Source organism: Cervus canadensis, chromosome 10 (assembly GCF_019320065.1).
Source record: "Cervus canadensis isolate Bull #8, Minnesota chromosome 10, ASM1932006v1, whole genome shotgun sequence".
NCBI lineage: Eukaryota > Metazoa > Chordata > Mammalia > Artiodactyla > Cervidae > Cervus > Cervus canadensis.
This window is the reverse complement of record NC_057395.1, coordinates 1,527,172-1,545,009: the sequence shown is the minus strand read 5'-3', so window position 1 is coordinate 1,545,009 and position 17,838 is coordinate 1,527,172. Positions and strand designations below refer to the sequence as shown.

General features: G+C 35.0%; 1 protein-coding gene across 20 annotated transcripts in view; it reads left to right on the top strand.

Moving 5' to 3' along the window:
• PARD3 (par-3 family cell polarity regulator) overlaps positions 1-17,838 on the top strand; it is a 561,862-nt gene that overhangs the window by 325,726 nt on the left and 218,298 nt on the right. For 13 of the 20 annotated variants that reach the window (XM_043480525.1, XM_043480524.1, XM_043480521.1 and 10 more), the window contains 5 exons: positions 797-936; positions 3,714-3,842; positions 6,135-6,173; positions 15,648-15,836; positions 17,187-17,357. In XM_043480525.1, coding sequence (XP_043336460.1) covers positions 797-936; positions 3,714-3,842; positions 6,135-6,173; positions 15,648-15,836; positions 17,187-17,357 — 668 coding nt within the window. The remainder of the gene's footprint in view (positions 1-796; positions 937-3,713; positions 3,843-6,134; positions 6,174-15,647; positions 15,837-17,186; positions 17,358-17,838) is intronic. The other 7 variants (XM_043480531.1, XM_043480529.1, XM_043480515.1 and 4 more) reach the window with 1 other exon arrangement.

Here is a 17,838-nt window from a genome sequence, read left to right as displayed (position 1 = left end):
TTGTTGGTTTCATTGATATTGAACTTATTGCATTGAACTTTTCACTGTATTGAACTTATAAGGGTGCCTGTTGAGAAAGCTGCCAAAGAGCCTGGAATTGAAATTATACAAACCAGCACAGTGATGGGTAATTGTCTCATTGGTTTCAGTATCTTTAAGCATTAGATGGTGATCCTCAGACTTGGTAACTATGATCTCAGATGGGCAATTTGCTTTTTTTGTTTTAAAGAAATATACATGGTAAGATTTAGGTGAATTAGCAAAGATTGAGGCAAAGATAATATGGTTTATCCTGTCAGTTTGGGGAGGTCCTGTTATCCATATCTAGAAACATTTCACTGTGTCTTTTCCGTCTCCCTGGACTTGTTCTCTTCCTTTTCTTTACTGCCTACCCTTCAAATCTAAATACCATTATTTCACAATAACCCTTGATATTTGAGATACTATGAATTTTAACAGAAGGGTTTGTTTTGTGTGTGTGTGTGTGTAGAAATTGTTTATTTCCATAATCAATGATTTAAAAACATTCAGCAGGCATATTTGTATATTATTTTCACCTGTCTGAGTATGTTCCCATTTCTTCTTAGACTAATGAATCTTCATATATGTACCATTTAAACCTGCCACAATTTAGTAGATTTTGAAAATCTATTAAAAATTTTAAAGTATTAAAAGAAATGGATACCTGTGTGAAAATTACAAAATGTCAAGATGAAGTAGAGAATAATAGCAAAACCTTTATGCATATTTACCTGTGAAATCTCACTTTTTTTTTTTTTGCCTGTTATACATTCAGGTACAGAAGGTTTGGGATTCAGCATCACTTCCAGGGATGTAACAATAGGTGGCTCAGCACCAATTTATGTGAAAAACATCCTCCCAAGGGGTGCTGCCATCCAAGATGGCCGGCTGAAGGCTGGTGATAGACTCATAGAGGTGAGTGGCTTCTCTGCATCCCAAGTTCCATAATTCTAGAAAAGCTCTCTTTTTAAGGGTCAAGGTTTTCCTAACATCTTCATAAAATTTGAAATTAAATTATATATTTTAGAAGTAGTATGCATCCTAAAACAATGTATTTCCGCTTCAGTTTTACATTTCTCCTTGTTATTTGATGAGAAATGTCTTTCATTTAGTTCACTCATAAATTTTTAGTTACTTGGACATTTGGTTTATGAGATAACATAACATTTGTCATTATGTAAGTACAGTGTCTGTTAGGTTATATTTCTGGATGACTTTAAATTTATGTCTGGCAGTATAGAAATGTTATCTCCTCTGGAACCAGAGCAGAGACAAATGAAGTAAATGAAAACAGTGTGTCTTGATGAGAAGAACAAGGAAATTTGGAAATGTCAGCGTGGAGAATGAATTGAGACATAAAAATCAAATGTCAGGGGGGAAAAAAAAGATAGTTTTTCAAAGTTTCCTTTCTGTACCTCATGGGTTTCGGTTCATTGGTCTTTGAGGCTATCTTTGACATACATAGGATGGCTAATTTCTGTTTGCATGAGTTTTGTGCATGTAGAAATTAAGGTGAAAATGATTGAGAAAGAGGGTACCTTATTAGTGGTTTTTCTTAGTGTTTTCCTTAGGAAACAGTCTGTATTTTTAGTGGTAAGTGCATTCAAATACTAATGTTAAATATATGGAAGGGGTAAACAACAAGGTCCTAGTGTACAACACAGAGAACTATATTCAATATCTCATGATAAACAATAATGGAAAAGAGTATTTATTTTATTATTTAAAAAATTTTTTCATTGAAGTATAGTTGCTTTACAGTGTTATGTTAATATCCACGGTATAGCAAAGTGAATCAACTGTACATATCCATATATGCCTTCTTTGGAAAAGAGTATTTTCTTTTCTTGGCTGCACTGTGCACATGTGGGATCTTAGTTCCCCAACCAGGGATTGAACCTGTGCCTTCTGCATGGGGACCATGGAGTTGGAAAAGGTTATTTTAAAAAAGAATATATATATGTGTATAACTAACTCACTTTGCTGTATATCAGAAATTAATACAATGCTATAAATCAACTGTACTTTAAAAATATACTAATATTAAGGTAAATGTTTATGATGTTGTCCTTTTTTCTTAACTTGTAGTCTCATATGTAACTTGAATCTCTCCAGCTCTAGCTCTCCTCCTAAAGATTTTTTGAAAAGTATGAAACCAAGGAATAGTTTCCAGATTTTTTCCCGCATATACATTTTAGGCCTAGATTCCTTCAATCTTCCTCTTTCCTCTTTGTCTGTTAGCATGACACTACATTTTAAAGGGATACAGATAGAAGCCCAATGAAAAGAAAGGTTTGAGTAAAAATTGTGTTTCTGGTATTGTTTCCTGAAAGAGGCTCTCGTCCTCAGGCTGTGAGTGAGGGTGGGTATTAGTCCCCATTTGTAGTTGTAGCTTGTGTCATTTAGGAAGTGTCTCATCTGGGACATGAGCCTGATTATTTTTTGCCCCTAAATAAAAAAAAACAGTCTGTGTCCCTGTCTCCCTCTTCCCTGCCTCTCCCTGCATGGCCCCCCGCCTTCTTCCTTGCTGAAGGTAATCACTTTGTTTTTGTGTCTCCCTTTCATCATGTAATCGGTTTACTTGTGACACATTATGGAGGCTTTTGCTCTACCTTTTGAGGAATGGAAGGGCCTGCGACCTGTACCTCTTCAGAATTGCGCTTTCTTTTCTCTAGCTGTCAAGCATATTTTAACTTAATTATCTAGTATCCATAGTTATATCTACAGAATATCAGCATGTCCGTGGGCAAAAAGTTTTCTGAGTATCGATATTTTCAAGCCTGTACATTTAAAACAAGTATCATGTGATTAATTTTTAAAAATGAACTAGAAAATTTTTGCTTTCTTTAAACCTGTTACTACCAAAAGGTTCCAAAACATATTTTAACTACAGGAAAGTTTTGATGTTACTATTTAAGTGATACACTTAATTGCCTTAACTCAATGTTATTTCTGTCTAAAGAGAGTATTATAGGACTTTTTAAAAGAAATTTCCATTCTCATTTCTGTTAGCTATGTCATGTTGCTGATAATGTTATTATACTTTCTACAACAATGATGAGATTCCCCAGGATGTGGTTGTTTAAAGTCTATCTCTGTCTTTTTTTTTTCCTGGTAGAATTCTCTTAAAACATTGAAAAATCTTGAGATGAAATACTGCTGGCCCTCCAAAAATATTATTTTATAGAGATTCTTCTTCTGTGTTTGCTATTTAGTGATAAAAAGTTATTGTCATAATTTTCAGTAACATTTCAATGAAAGCTAAGATGCTTTTACCAAAATATTTTTAGTGTGTTTTACTACCCCTGTAAGGGTGGCACTTTTAAATTTTGATATAAGAAAATCTGTGATGAACAAGGGCATCATGGAATCTCAGTTCAAAAATAGGAAGTTTTGTGCCAATGTGGCATTGTAGATATATTTGTGTCTCTGGTTACTTGTTAATGTGCTGGTGGCTATGCTTTTGATTTATTGATGAGATCTGAAAGAGTGACTGTTTCCTGCCTTGCTTCAAGATAACTGGTATGCCTTTCATTATTAGCCCTAGCAGCCTGGTGGTTACCAGATCAGGGCAGAATGTACCGTGCAATGAGTCTTGTTCCATGGCAGACATGATCAGTTCTAGAATGTGTCTCATCTCCTGTTAATCTGTTTGCATGGTATCGTCGCTGAAAACTTTTTGTTTGTTTTAGGTTAATGGAGTCGATCTAGCAGGCAAATCCCAGGAGGAAGTTGTTTCCTTGTTGAGAAGCACCAAGATGGAAGGGACTGTGAGCCTTCTGGTCTTTCGCCAAGAAGATGCCTTCCACCCAAGGGAACTGGTGTGTAACTTCAGAGCAGATGAATGGTTTCTGACACACATGAGTCAGTGATCTGGGCTAGCTACCTGCTAGCCAATGTTTATTAAAACATTTTCCAAGCCATTTCTATATTTTATATATCTTTCAGCCTTAACATAATATAAGCTTTCTTTCCTCACATTTCCTCCGTTTTGGAAATAAATATCCACAATGTTGCATGCAGGAATATTTGAAAATCAAATTGCAGGAATATTTTCTAGGACAGCAAATGTTTATTACTGAACACTTTTAGATGGACTGATTGAATACAGAGATGTCGATTATTCCATAACTGTCACTTCAAAGGCTGTTGTTGAAAGCTTGCCATATTCTCCACTACATATGACAAATTTTCATATTTCAAGTTTTCATGGTACATGTAGCTAAGCCAAATAAAGATGCTTGCTTACTGCTGTATGAAAAAGAGGGCCTTAATTAAATAGTCTTACTGAAAGTAAAAAGACCTAAGATGCAAGAAGCCCTGGGGCCATTAATTCCTGATATAGACATTATTTGGAATGACATAAATGAAAAGGGATTTGTTTGCAAACTATTTATTTCACTTTTTATACATATGTCAGTGTATCTAAATATTAGATACTGGTATTTATGTAGTATTGGTGTGAGTGAAATATGTATATTAAATTGACATGGTTCTTGGTAATATAAGTAATCACCTTCATTTTTTTGTTTTGATGTAGTAGGAAAATCAGTTTACTTCAAAAACAAGTGGTATTTGATATATTTCAAAAGATATTCCTCTTGGGTCATTTTAGGACATTTGACCTGTCTTTCAGATAGCTTTTAACTTTATCTAAATAATAATTAATCCATATATACTAGAGTGGGTAGGTTTTAGGGATGCAGTTTCAAAATTCTTCTGATTACCCTAATTCTCTTAGGCTAATCCTTCAAATATAGATGTGTCATGGTTAGTAAAAATTCTCCTTTATTATAAAACAAATAAATTTTAGTCATGGGAATATCTCATCCCTTGGTGACACACACATTGACAATTTACTGTGATTTCATGGAAATTTCAGATTGTGATAGGGCTAAAAACTGAACACTTGTGTTTTAAATAGATGTTAAGAAATGACAAAAACTTCTTTATTTCTGTTTAAAAATGTTTAATGCATTATTTCTCAATTTAAATTCAGTTTTCCATTTCCCCCCACTGTTATCCAATTTTGTGCTTGAAATGCCACCTGATCCTAAATCTGGAGTTGTCTCTATTAAATTGTAAATGAGCACTTAAAAAAAAAAAAAAGACTGAACTTTCTATGCAATGAAGCTTTAGTCCTTCCTCAGTGTATCTGAGCCTGGGTGATAGTTGGCATTATTAGGTTGCCAAAGCTTAACTGCTGCTCTTACCGCCTTTCCTGAGTTCCTGCCAGCATAGACCAGCTTAAGGTTAATCAGGTTCTCCTGGCCCAAGTTTGATCTTCCAGGCTTCTGTTTTCCCCTTCTGCTGCCTTCTTTTTTTCTCTTGGTTATTTAATTTATTGCTTGTGAGCTTTTCATTAAGGAGTGAGCCAGTAGGCCGTCAGTTTATTATTCACATTGCAGCTGCTATACAAGATTTAAAAAAGAAAATTCTGAAAACTTAAAGGTGGGGGGTGGTGTTTAAAATGATCTTTCAATCCAGTTAACAGAACACTTTTCCTTTCTTTGGGGTGTTTATATTTAAATTCTATGACTAAAGCAAAATTTATCAATAGGTACCTTTTTAGTAAGTTAACCATATAACTATATTAATTAAAGCAACTCTATAGTACATGAAAACCATATCACATTTATAACCTGTGTAATATTATAAAGTATAATGCTTGTGGTTCAGACTGTGGTTCAGACTGTTATTATTTGGCCTAGCTATCAAATTACAATATACTTTATAATTTAGACTTAGTTAGGAAAATTAGAAAACAAAATTAGAAACAGTGCCAGGAATAGAGAAGCAGTTTTGTGGGATTTGTTTTCCTCCCAGTAATAAATTCATGTTGTACTCCAAATGAGCAACTAAAAATTTACATCTAGAGAAAAATTTTTAAAGAACCACTCCCTGCAGCGTGCGCACACACACACAAGATAACATAACCATATCAATGAAACTTTGCAAGGCAGAGTAATATATCAACCATAATTGATCACCCTCTATATATTTTGTTGATTTTAAGAAAAAACAATTTTGCCTTGAAAGTAAAGCTTTGTCTCCCTGTGTGTTGAAGGTGGCTTTGGTCAGTCTGTATTTATGTTTTTCTTCAATTCTTCTAGAATGCAGAGCCAAGCCAGATGCAGATTCCAAAAGAAACGGTAAGAGCTTTGTCTTTTGCAGGATGCAGAGATGTTGGAAAGATAAATTGAACTAACTTCTTACTAATTAATTATGAAGTTACTTGTCCTCTCTTTTCCTGGCTCATAATAGATCCTACATAAATTTATTAAATCCTAAACTGGTCTTGCCTTAAGTGACTTATTGCTACTACCCCAAATGAAGACTATTTCATGATTATTTTTGATCAGACAGGGCTGAAAAACAGACGTTAAAGACTCTCTTATTCACCTGCGTAATAAGAGAGACTAAAATTGCTGAGTTTTATAATTTCATATACACACACCCACACACACATATATATGACACATACATCTATATATGGAAAGTATTTTATGAGTTGTGAAGTGCTATATTATAACTGGCTACAAAAATGAAAAAAAGAAAAAAGAAAGCCCAAGTAAAAAAAATAGGGAGGACTATAAGGCATAAAAATGTGTCATAAATAGGAAAACTAAAATATGTCAGCAGTTAGACTAAACATATTGTCATAATAACATATTTAATAATTTTTTAAATTTATTATCAGTTATTATGACATTTTATATGGGACTAAAAATTCCCCTAACAGAAGTAAGTTTTCACAGCTTTGATTAAAATGCAAAAATAGGTGTTTAGAAGACAAATCTTAATACAGGCTGAAAATAAAAGAATAAGCAGGCAGTACTAACATAATGAAAGAGAACGAATTGCCAAAATAGCTTCTAAGCTTATCTTTTTGTGTATGTGGATGCACTACATGGGGAAAAAAAGAGAGGGTATTTTATGTTGACACATGATATCATCCAGTAGAAAATCTAACAGACAGGATATTTTATACATTAAACATCACAGCACAAAAACATGTCATTCTCAAACCCTTGTGAAGAAAATGGAAATTTGCAAAACCATGTCTACAGTGGGTAATGCTAGTATGTATTTTTCCAAATTTGGCATGTTAGACAAATAATATAAGAATATGATGAATCTGAATGACATATTAACAATATTAAAATATAGTATAACATAATTTAATTTTCATTGACACATTCATAGCCAGACAGCTTTGAACCTAATAAACAAGCAAAATATCATTTTCAAATATTCCATCGTTACAAAAAATGTATGAATAATCAGACCTTAGAGAAAAGTCAGGAAACAACCTGGAGAATATCACATGTTTATAAGTATAGGTTGTAGGAAATTCATAGGCTCCATTTTTTATCCATTAAATCAATAGGTCTGTGATAGTTAATCGAAATCACAGTGGGGTGTGTGTGTGTGTGTGTGTGTGTGTGTGTGGTTGTGGCTGGGGTAGTTTGAGGGAAAATCAGACACAGATTAATTCTAAAGAATCAAGTAGGGCTTAAGAATGTCTTTTTTATTTCCTATTTTAACAAACAACAATGCTAGCAAAATGTACTATAAAGCTAAGCACTTGAAATAGCATGATGTTGTTGTAGGAACAGACAAGTAGATAATTTAAACACATTGATGATGGAAGCGGTCCCAGTGTTTACATGTGTGCACATGTTTGTTAAAGGAGGCATTTCAAAATAGTGGTAAAGAGTGGTTTATTTAGTATTTAGAACAATTAGCCATTGACTTAAAAAAGTCACTTTTTTTATTCACTTAAAAAAGTCACCTTTTTATTCACTATAAAAAAATAAATCTCAATTGATTATGAAATTAAATCTAAAAACATACCAAAAAGAATTGAGGAAATATGTGAAAAATTTCTGTGTTAAATTTGGCTAGTGAATGGTTGTCCTGGCATGACAAAGTCAAAATGTCCTAAAAGAGCAGATTGATGGGTTTGTTTATATGTATTAAAAAACTTGTATAGCAGTAACTGCACCATGAAAGAGTTGCAAGATAGATATTAAAAGTGGGAAGTATTTTGCAGTGTGTTTCTTAGGTGAAGAACCACTGTTTGGTGTTTGGAATCTTAATGTCATAGAACTTTCTTGGAAAAGTGAATGGCATCACAAATAAACTATATCTGTTAATGCCTAAGATGATCTGAGATGGAGAATGATGCCATAAGCAGTAAAGATAAGCGTGTTCTTTAGAAACATGTAATCAGTCCTGGTGAGGAAATTGAGGATTAGCTCTGAAGTTTTTGATCACCACTGGGAAGAAGCAGCTTTGGCTTTAAAGGTGGTATTCCATGGAGAATGTCCAGGTGCCCTCTATTCTGTGCCTCACCCCAACTCTTTTGTGGTCATGATAGCATGCCAGAGCAAATGCCAATTCAGGCACCTGAACAAGAGATGGTATGTGTGTATGTGAATCTGACTTGAGATTGCAAATGGAGATTGTTTCTGACAAGGGTTTTCCAAGCTAGGTAAAAAAAGGTAAATTTGTTTTTTTCTTTTTGGTCTAAATGTTTTCTTTTCAGTTTATTGTTCTTTGTTTGGTTGTCTCACACCTGGGTCTCTCTTTCTACTTTTGACAGGCAAAACCATTTTGGGCTGTTAAAGGTTTTATGTTAAAATTTCAGTTTAAAAATTGGCTTTCAGGGTCTCTCTCTACCTTTTGGTGGCAAGTCTTAAATTCATTCACATAGTGAAGTTCTCTGACATTATATTTGTTAAACTTTCAGGTGATTGTAAGCACCTTGAGAATGGAATGCCCTAAAGCCCAATTAGTTGATCACAATGACTCCCAGAACTGATTAAGTCTTAGAAATTGTAAAAAAGGTCATTTAGGTAGATGAGCCAAGCTGTACCAATGGCTGATTGACCTTTTAAATACCTGAGACTTGGGTTTCTTGTACATCTTCTAAATTTTGTTTTAATTAGCAAGAGTGTGTAGCTAGAAACCCTACTGAGTTTTAGGTTATCCATTCAAAATTGGACGAAAAGCTCAATTATTTAGAATAGGCTCAAGGTCACTTATTCCATGACTTGAACAAACTCCTTGCCTTTGGAAAGTTTATTCACTTGATAGTTTATTTTTGTGCTCATCCAGGTTGGACAAGATAATACATATACATCCAGAGAAACAGGACCAGCGGGATGTGTAGATAGTTACAGAGAGACTCATTATAAGGAATTGGTTTGTGTGATTATGAAGGCTGGGAAGCCTGAGTCTGCAGTGTGGGCCAGCAGAGACCTAGGAGAGTCCACAGCATGGATGAAGTCCAGAGACAGTCTGCTTGAGAATCCCCCTTACTCAGGCAGGCCCGTCTTTCTGTTCTTCTTTAACTGATTGGATGATATGGACGGTAATCTGTTTTATTCAGATTCATAAATTTAAATGTTAATCTTATCACAAAACACCTTCCAAGTGGATACAAAATTAAGCATCACAATGAAGTAGTGAGGTTACCTACAGGTTATCAGGCCTTAATTTACCAAAGTGCCAATTTCTTCCTTGGGCTTCAAAGGACAGTGCAAAACTGCTTAGGAAGGCCCCAAGAGCTCTTTCTAAGATCCATGTAAGAATATCATTGTATGTAAAACAAATTCAGAGCTACTGGATTTAAGTAGGGCTTTAGAAAATAATAGTTTTTAGAGATGATGCTAGAGCATATAGATAAGATATGAAACATGCTTAAAGGTCAAAAATTTAACATGCATGGAATCTCCACTTGGGATCCCTGGCAGAGCCAGGGGAATCTCCCTGTAGAAGCTGCAAGGATACACTGAGGAAATTTGGGGATAAACTAACTGATAGTTTATAATCTTGATCTGGAAAATTAATGAGCTAATCAGTCTAAGTCTGGCCCTAGGCTTATTAATGTAATGGTTGTGGTAGATCAAGTAGAGCCTACCATGTAAAGTAAGAAAACGATCCCATTTATAATAGGATACCCCCCGCCGCCCCCGCCCCCCGAAAATACTTAGGAATAAATTTAACCAAGGAGATGAAAGACCTGCACACTGACAGAGATAAGAATGGTGGACTGGAGGATCAGGAGAGTGAGGGAAAGGAGATAATGGTCAAAGAGTATAAACTTCTACTAGTTATCGGATGAGTAAATTCTGGAGGTCTAATGTAGAGCATGGTGATTATAGCTAATAATACTGTGTTGTATACTCAAAAATTGCTAAGACAGTAGATCTTAAATGTTCTCACCACAAAAAAATGTAGTTTTGTGAGGTGATGGAGGTGTGTTAGCTAAACTATAGTGTTGATTGTTTTGCAATATATAAATGTACCTAATGAACACTTTGTACATCCTAAACTTACACAGTGTTATATGTCAAATATATCTCAAGAAAGCTGGGGAGAAAATAGTCCAAAGTAAGACAAAGCACATAGCGAACCTAATGGGGGGTTGAATTATGGGTTGGTACTTCTTCATTCAAAGCCTTGTATAAATTCTTTGGGATAAACTGATCATCAAACATTTCTGATCATCAAACATGGGCTCTCCTGGCTAACACTGATGGAAGAATACAAAATTCTCTAATTTGAGTTTTTGTTGAAGATCTCTGCTATCACACATTAATCATATGTTAACCTAATCATATGTTAAAGTAATCATATGTTAAACTAATCATTATAGTTTGGCTTTAACCATCAAATGCTGCTGTTATCACAAAGAATTTTGTAAAATATGTGGTATTTCTAGTGCTTTAAGTACTCAAGCTTAAAGTCATGATTCAGTGAAAAATTTTTCAATTCAAATGATTCAAACTTACTTTAAAACAATCTCATTCCAAGATTGGGATAGAATGATATTTTCATGATCTTACAAAAATAGTAATGATTTTGTGTAATAAATCTGTATCCATTTTTAGGGGATTCATTTGAAATTCCTTACTTTCACTAAAGTAAGTTAAAGGTTTCCTAATGTTTGGTGTATTTTCCCTTGGGAAATATATCTTAGTTATTTTTTATTGTCATCCTTTAATGGTAGAGTGATAAAAATTATTTTTAAAATTTATTCTGTGTTTTGTTTTTGCTATTGAACTCATGTCATTTTAAAGATTATATTGATAGTAATGTCTGTATTAAAAATAAGGACTGTTTTAGATATAGCAATACTATTCTGTATTAATTACTATGTGTAATTTTTATTCTGAAACATCATTCTTTCAGAAAAGTTTCGAGAATAGCCTGAGGAGCTCCAGTATATTTGTCTTTTTGTTAATATTTAACCACATTTGACATGTAATTTTATTCCATTCTTCCCTCTCTCTCCCTCTAATATCTCCATCTTTCCTTTCCACTATATGATTTTTTTCAGAATTGAGATAAATTGTAGACATAATTCCCCTTCATCTGTAAACCTTTCAGTGTGTGTATCCTAAAGAGTGACATTTTCGCATGTAACCAGGTTATAGTCATCAAAGCCATGAAGTCAACATTGACTTAACAGGGTTGTATCCTGTTGTCTCAGTTAGTGTTCTTCATGGTGTGCAGATGTGAACAAACGAATGAATACATATGCATCAAATTCTGGTCCAGTTTCCACTGTCCAATCACCCCTGGCATCTAGTTGTCATGTCTCTTTAGTCTTTCTTAATCCAGAGCATTTCTTCCGTTTATCTTTGGTTTTCATTTTTGAAGAGCAAATTACTTTGAAAATGTCCCTCAATTTGGGTTTGTGGGATTTGTTTGAGAAATGATTTTTCTTGCTTCACATTACAGATTAACAACTGTAATGTAACAACTGTAAAAAAAAAAAAACCTTTTTTTCCCCCTCCTCAGTATTTGTAGCATCAAGCAAAACATTAAAAAATTTTTTAAATGTTATTTATTTTAGATCTACTGTTTGAATTAGAAAAGAGCACATAAAACCAGATGTGACATTTTAACTTTGCTAATAAGAGTAATTAACCTTAAAATATCAGCACAAATATCATGCATAAACATTCATCTTGCATATGGGATAAAATAAAATCTATAGCTTAAACTGTAGGGTTATTCCTTTATGCAAAAAATATAAACACAGTACCATCTCTTACTTAAAAAAATCCTGCTCTTGATTAAAACTGTAAATGGTTGTTATTATTTGTCTGCTATACTTGCATATTATTTAAACTCTAGATGTTGTGTTAGTGTATTCTGTCTTTAACTTGAATGAAAACTCAAGTTAGGCATGAGAATATGATGCTGTACTTATTTTGTAAGATCCATCATAAAGTTTTCAGCCCTACCTATCTTCCCCATCCCATTGCTAATCCCTGCCCAATGATCATGTTTTGGCCACATAATATAATCAACTTCTACTTCCTTGCTACCAAGTTTGCAGATTAACTGCAGGCTCAGAGTGGCCTGTGGGCCAGCTCTGTCCCCTCAGCTATTGGGACTGTTGTTTGGGGCAGTAGGCTTTAGTGCAGATCACTTGTGGCTCTTTTTCTGTCTCGCTGCACATATGTGTGCATCTTTTCTGCCATCTGAGGATTAGTGGGAAAATAAATAGTCTTCATACTGCCTATGCTTTAAGTTTTCTGTTTCTAATATGCTTAGCAAAAATGCTCTTTTTTTTTGGACATTTGAAGGCAAAAATGCCTATGGAGTAATGGCTAAGGGAAAATATGCCAGATTGTATGGATGGAAAAAAATCACATGTATGCATATGAGGGACATGATGTGTATTTGAGGGACATGATGTGTATTTGAGTGACATGCATGTCCAAATGGCTTAAGGAGCAAATTAAAGGGAAGCAAAATATTTATTGTGTTTCTTTAGGAAAAACTTGACTCAAGAAACAGTTGATACAGTACAGAATCTGGATGGAGTAACAATTGAAGATGATAGAAAATTAGCTTCTCCTTGTATCAGAATGAAGAGATCCCCATACTAGTAAGATTTTTGGAAAAATTCTCCATAAAGTAGACTTTGAAATAGTTTTTGAAGAGCAAATTTTTTAAAAACATTTTGCTGCCGGAGAATTAAGTTCTCAAAGCTGGCGTTAATTTCAGTCTTATGTCAAGAGCGAAATGGATTAATAATACTGTATCAAATGAAAAGTACAATCTCTCACTTAAATGTTTTTAATGACAATAATGACTTAAGACTCGATAAGAAAGCTGGAAAAGAGTATTACTTCCATCCTGCAGTTTTCATAAGAAATGAAACTTTTCCATGGAGAATACAGTCTCCTTTAAAACAGGTTCAGAGCAGGGCAACATGTCAGGAAGTGATTTGAACTTGATTAAAATTTCTGTTCACATATTCAGTCAGCTCCTTATCTTGATTTTTCGAGTAGAAGAAAAATGAAAATTTTAAGTCTTAGTAGAACATTATGGAAATGTCAATATAAGTAAACATTAAGAAGTCAAGCTGAAGCTACATATCAGTAAGTGACAATTAAGAACCTTCCAGATTTGAGGCAGATAAAGGTACTGAATGATGAGACTTAAAAATGCCCTTGTAAGGGACTGTCTTTGGTTTCTGTGTCTTTTTTTTTTTAATTAATTAATTTATTTTACTTTACAGCATTGTATTGGTTTTTCAAATGCAATTTTCCCAGGAATATAAGTACTGGTTCTGATTCACAAAGTGAATTTTATCTTTCAGTTTCCTCTGAATTTAAAGTAGAGGGGCTGTATTGTGTTCTGATACTATTTTGTATTTCAGACTTCAGAAACATTTTATATTAAGGTAGCTATGTTCATTCATGCAAGGTTTTTATTTATGCTCTCCAATCGTTTTGAACCATATGGATGAAAATAAAATTTATAGAGCAAAGCAAATATATAAAGATACTTTCGCATAGTAAATATGATGTCAGTATTTTAATAGAGTGTTTAATGTTTATTTTTCCCCAATCCATTGATTTTATTTGAGCTGTAATTATTCGCTGGGAATATTTTAAATGTAAGAAGGCTTTTATAATGCACAGGTATAGTTTTTATTTTGATTCTGGTACTTTGTATAGTTAACATACTATTCCTCTGTATCTTTTCAAGTTCTTTTAAAAATATTCATTATTATATGATTTTCCTATTTTTAATATATTAGAGTTTTTTTTTTTAAAGCATACCTTGTCCTGATGACTTTGAGGCTATCTTTTCAGATGGCACAGAGAATGTAAGTTAGAAACAACAAAAAACCACATTATTGTGGATTTGGATAACGTACCTCTTATATTATGATAATCTAAAAAAAAAGACTCTTACTGATAAACTCTGTACTTCCAAAAATTATTTCATCTGATTGAGATATCTCAGATTGGATGTTAACTTTCTAAATGCCTTTAAAAAATTATTTTATATTATTATGTTAATTTTGATAATTATTAGAAAATTTTAAAAAATCTGTTGAGATGCAAAGAAAAAAGCTGAAGTCTACCCACAGTTTCAGTGCTCTGCAGTGGGCTTACACATGTGTAACTGAACATTTCTTAAGAGTGCAATCTTCAAAGCATGCCTTATAGTCCAATCTCATTAAGTACCGTTAGATGTTTAACCATTCTTCAAGCGTATTTTGATAATGCTGGAGAAATATTCCAAAAGTACGAAAAGAGAAGGAAGAAAACCTGTAAGACTAGATGAGGCATTTAGTTGTGATTTAAAGAACTTGTGCCCCATGTCTATTTTGTGATTGGAAATGCTGAACTTGATAAAAAATTCGGGCCTCATCTGTTTGGAGGTGGCCAGCATAGAGTTGGGAACACTACCAAGGATTACAGAAGGCAGAGGACGTCCTCTTCCGGTGTCCAATATACTTACATGTCATCACACTGCGTCTCATCAGGTTATATCTGAAGCATTCACTTGCTCCTTGCTTTTTGGGAGGAGCTGGGCAAAAGTTTGTGCATCTCAAATGTGTTGGGTTCTGTCGCAGTCTCCTTATGCACTGGATGTCTACTATTATGAAATCAAGGTCGGCATATACAACTCTTAATTAAACAATATTGCTTGAATAATATCCACCAGCTGTAGTATGTGTCATACAGTACTGTGGAAAAAGAAATTTCTCCAAAGTTATTTATCTCTACTTTGTCTCACAAATGTTGAAGGTTAAAACTCTCTAGCAACTCTCTGAAAATGAACCCCTTTTTCTGCTGACTTTGTATCATCAGTATTTGTTGTTGTTTGAGAATAAAATGATACACCCTAATGAACATTAAGCTATTAATAACATTGAAAATTCCTAGTGAAAAACAAAGGGACAAATGAGTTAAATTTATTTATTTTGATTTCCTGCTGTTTCTGTTTTTCTCCTGTGGTTTAGAACATATAAACAGATGAACACCCGCCACGAAAAACAAAAACAAACCAAAACTCTAAGGGTCTACATGTCTTTAGTCCTTCTGCTACATTTTTTCTACTAAATTTCTCAGACTCTGAGTTAGGTTTGTTTCAATATTGAAACAAGTGTCACATAAAAATATTAGCAGCTGGCTCCAGGAATCATCTGGAAGGGGTACAGTATGCGCTGTTATCATGGATCCTGTTGTGGAACTTCTGTGGAAATGCTGTGCCTGTTATAATTAAAGAACTGCTCATTAGCAGTCCTTCAAAATAGCAGAAACACTGGAATATAGCTGTGCAATTTTGTTTCCTGTTAGAAAGCAGAAGATGAGGATACCGTTCTCACACCCGACGGCACCCGGGAATTTCTGACGTTTGAAGTTCCGCTGAATGATTCAGGATCTGCCGGTCTTGGCGTCAGTGTCAAAGGTAACCGGTCGAAAGAGAACCACGCAGATTTGGGAATCTTCGTCAAGTCCATTATTAATGGAGGAGCAGCATCGAAGGTAAGCCAATGTCAGTCTTATCAAGCTTGTGCGCGCTCACAAATGTTTAATTTATAGCCCCATTCCTTGGAAACATTTAAATGGTTGGGGTGAAATCATTCCTCTTCCTTATGTATGTTCGTTTCTGTGGCCTGTGAAGTAAACCGACAGAAAACAGATTAATAGGAGAAAAAGTTTACAAATTTTACTGATGATAAAATTTCCAATTTTATGTGTATGGGGGCTCCCCAGGAAGAAGTGAAAACCTAAAACCTAAGGAAGCAGTTAGATTTAGAAGCTTGTGTACCATTTTAGCAAATGGTGATAAATTGTAGAGTAGGGATTAGACAAAGAAAGACAGTTTGGGCTTCCAGGGGCAGTCAATTGTGGGATGGTAAACCTCTGAAGGAAACCCATGGAAGAAAAGTCTCCTTTTATAAGGTTTGTTTCTGAAGACGCATCTCAGTAAGTCTCTGTCTCTGGTGTGAGGGTCGTTCTCCACTTGCAGGTTAGAGAGAAGAGAACCGGCACCTTCACAAGGAGGACCTTCTACCCTGGGTTCAGCCAGAGGCAGGGAGGACGCAGCGTTCTCTCCGTGTCTGACATTTCTCACTTGCCTTCCGCTGAGAATAATCCCTATGTCAAAGTGGCGTGTTTTGGGATGGTGTATTCTGATCCCCTGTAACACTTAAATATTTTCTGGCTTTTTGTCTAATACCCCAAACAGGATCAAACAACTAGTGAAATCTCAGTGATGTTTCCTTTGGGGATGCAAGTCTTATCTTCAGCTCCTCATTTTTGATCTCCGAGTTCACAGCCCATATTCATGCTAGTGAAATGAAGATTATCTTTGCAGAGACTTAGCTCAGGTTCTGGCACAGACCTGCCTGACAGGAAAGGTTAATCCCTCCCTCTTCTCTCCCCTCCCCTCTCATGGGTCACTTCTGTTTCCCAGAGGAGAGAAAATGTCCTGGCTGTCTGCTGAGGGGGTGCTACTCTTCTCTGCAATTGTCTAATAGCCTGGAGCTTTTGCACGTCTTGGGTTGTAAATAACCTCTCTGGGTGTCTGTGGAAGCAGGAAAGTAATCACTTTGTGTCCTTTGAATTAGTATGCTATTTTGGTAAATAGATTATGATAATGACTTGATTTACAAATGTATAAATGATTGAAGTAGACACAGGCTGCAAGGGCTGCTTACACATTATTATGCTAGTGTTCAATTGGGCATAATCCATTAGTATTAAAGTGTCCCCCCCCTTTTTTTTTGCTTTTTTGCTTTGTTTTCATTTTATTTTTTTAACGAAGGGGAAAGCAGCTTCTTTTATCACAGATTATTTAATGGCATTTATTTTTACCTGCTTCCTTCCCAGGATGGGAGGCTTCGGGTGAATGATCAACTGATAGCAGTGAATGGAGAATCCCTGTTGGGCAAGACAAACCAGGATGCCATGGAAACCCTCCGGAGGTCCATGTCCACTGAAGGGAACAAGCGAGGAATGATCCAGCTCATTGTGGCGAGGAGAATAAGCAAATGCACTGAGGTAAAGAATGAGAAAGACAGAAGGCATCTGAAGTGGCCCTAGTACCAAGTTCTGTCCTAACATTGAACAAAGAATTACAGGTCCCTGGGCTTTACCTCAAAAGATTCTCAGTTATTTCTGGTGGCTAGAGTTTATTTCATTGTCATTAGATTGTGATTTATTTTCTTAATTCTGTGATCAAAATATTCCTAAGCATGCAGTAATATTTCTAATGCCACCTCAACAGTTAATGCCAGGATTTGGAAGGCACCTTTATTTAGCTGGGTTCACACCTTGGAAACAAAGCCACACATTCCTGCTCAGAGTCCAGTTTCTCTTCTGTTCATCAGTGTTGAACCAGGAGGGAAAATCGTCGATGCAACAATTGCTTGATCCCTTGCTTATCTAGTCTGGGTGCCTTGCAAAGTCCCTCAAGGGGGAGAGTCCATTTCTCTTGTCATGTGGTCAGAAATGGAAGCCTCCCTTCCCACTCCTGACCCGC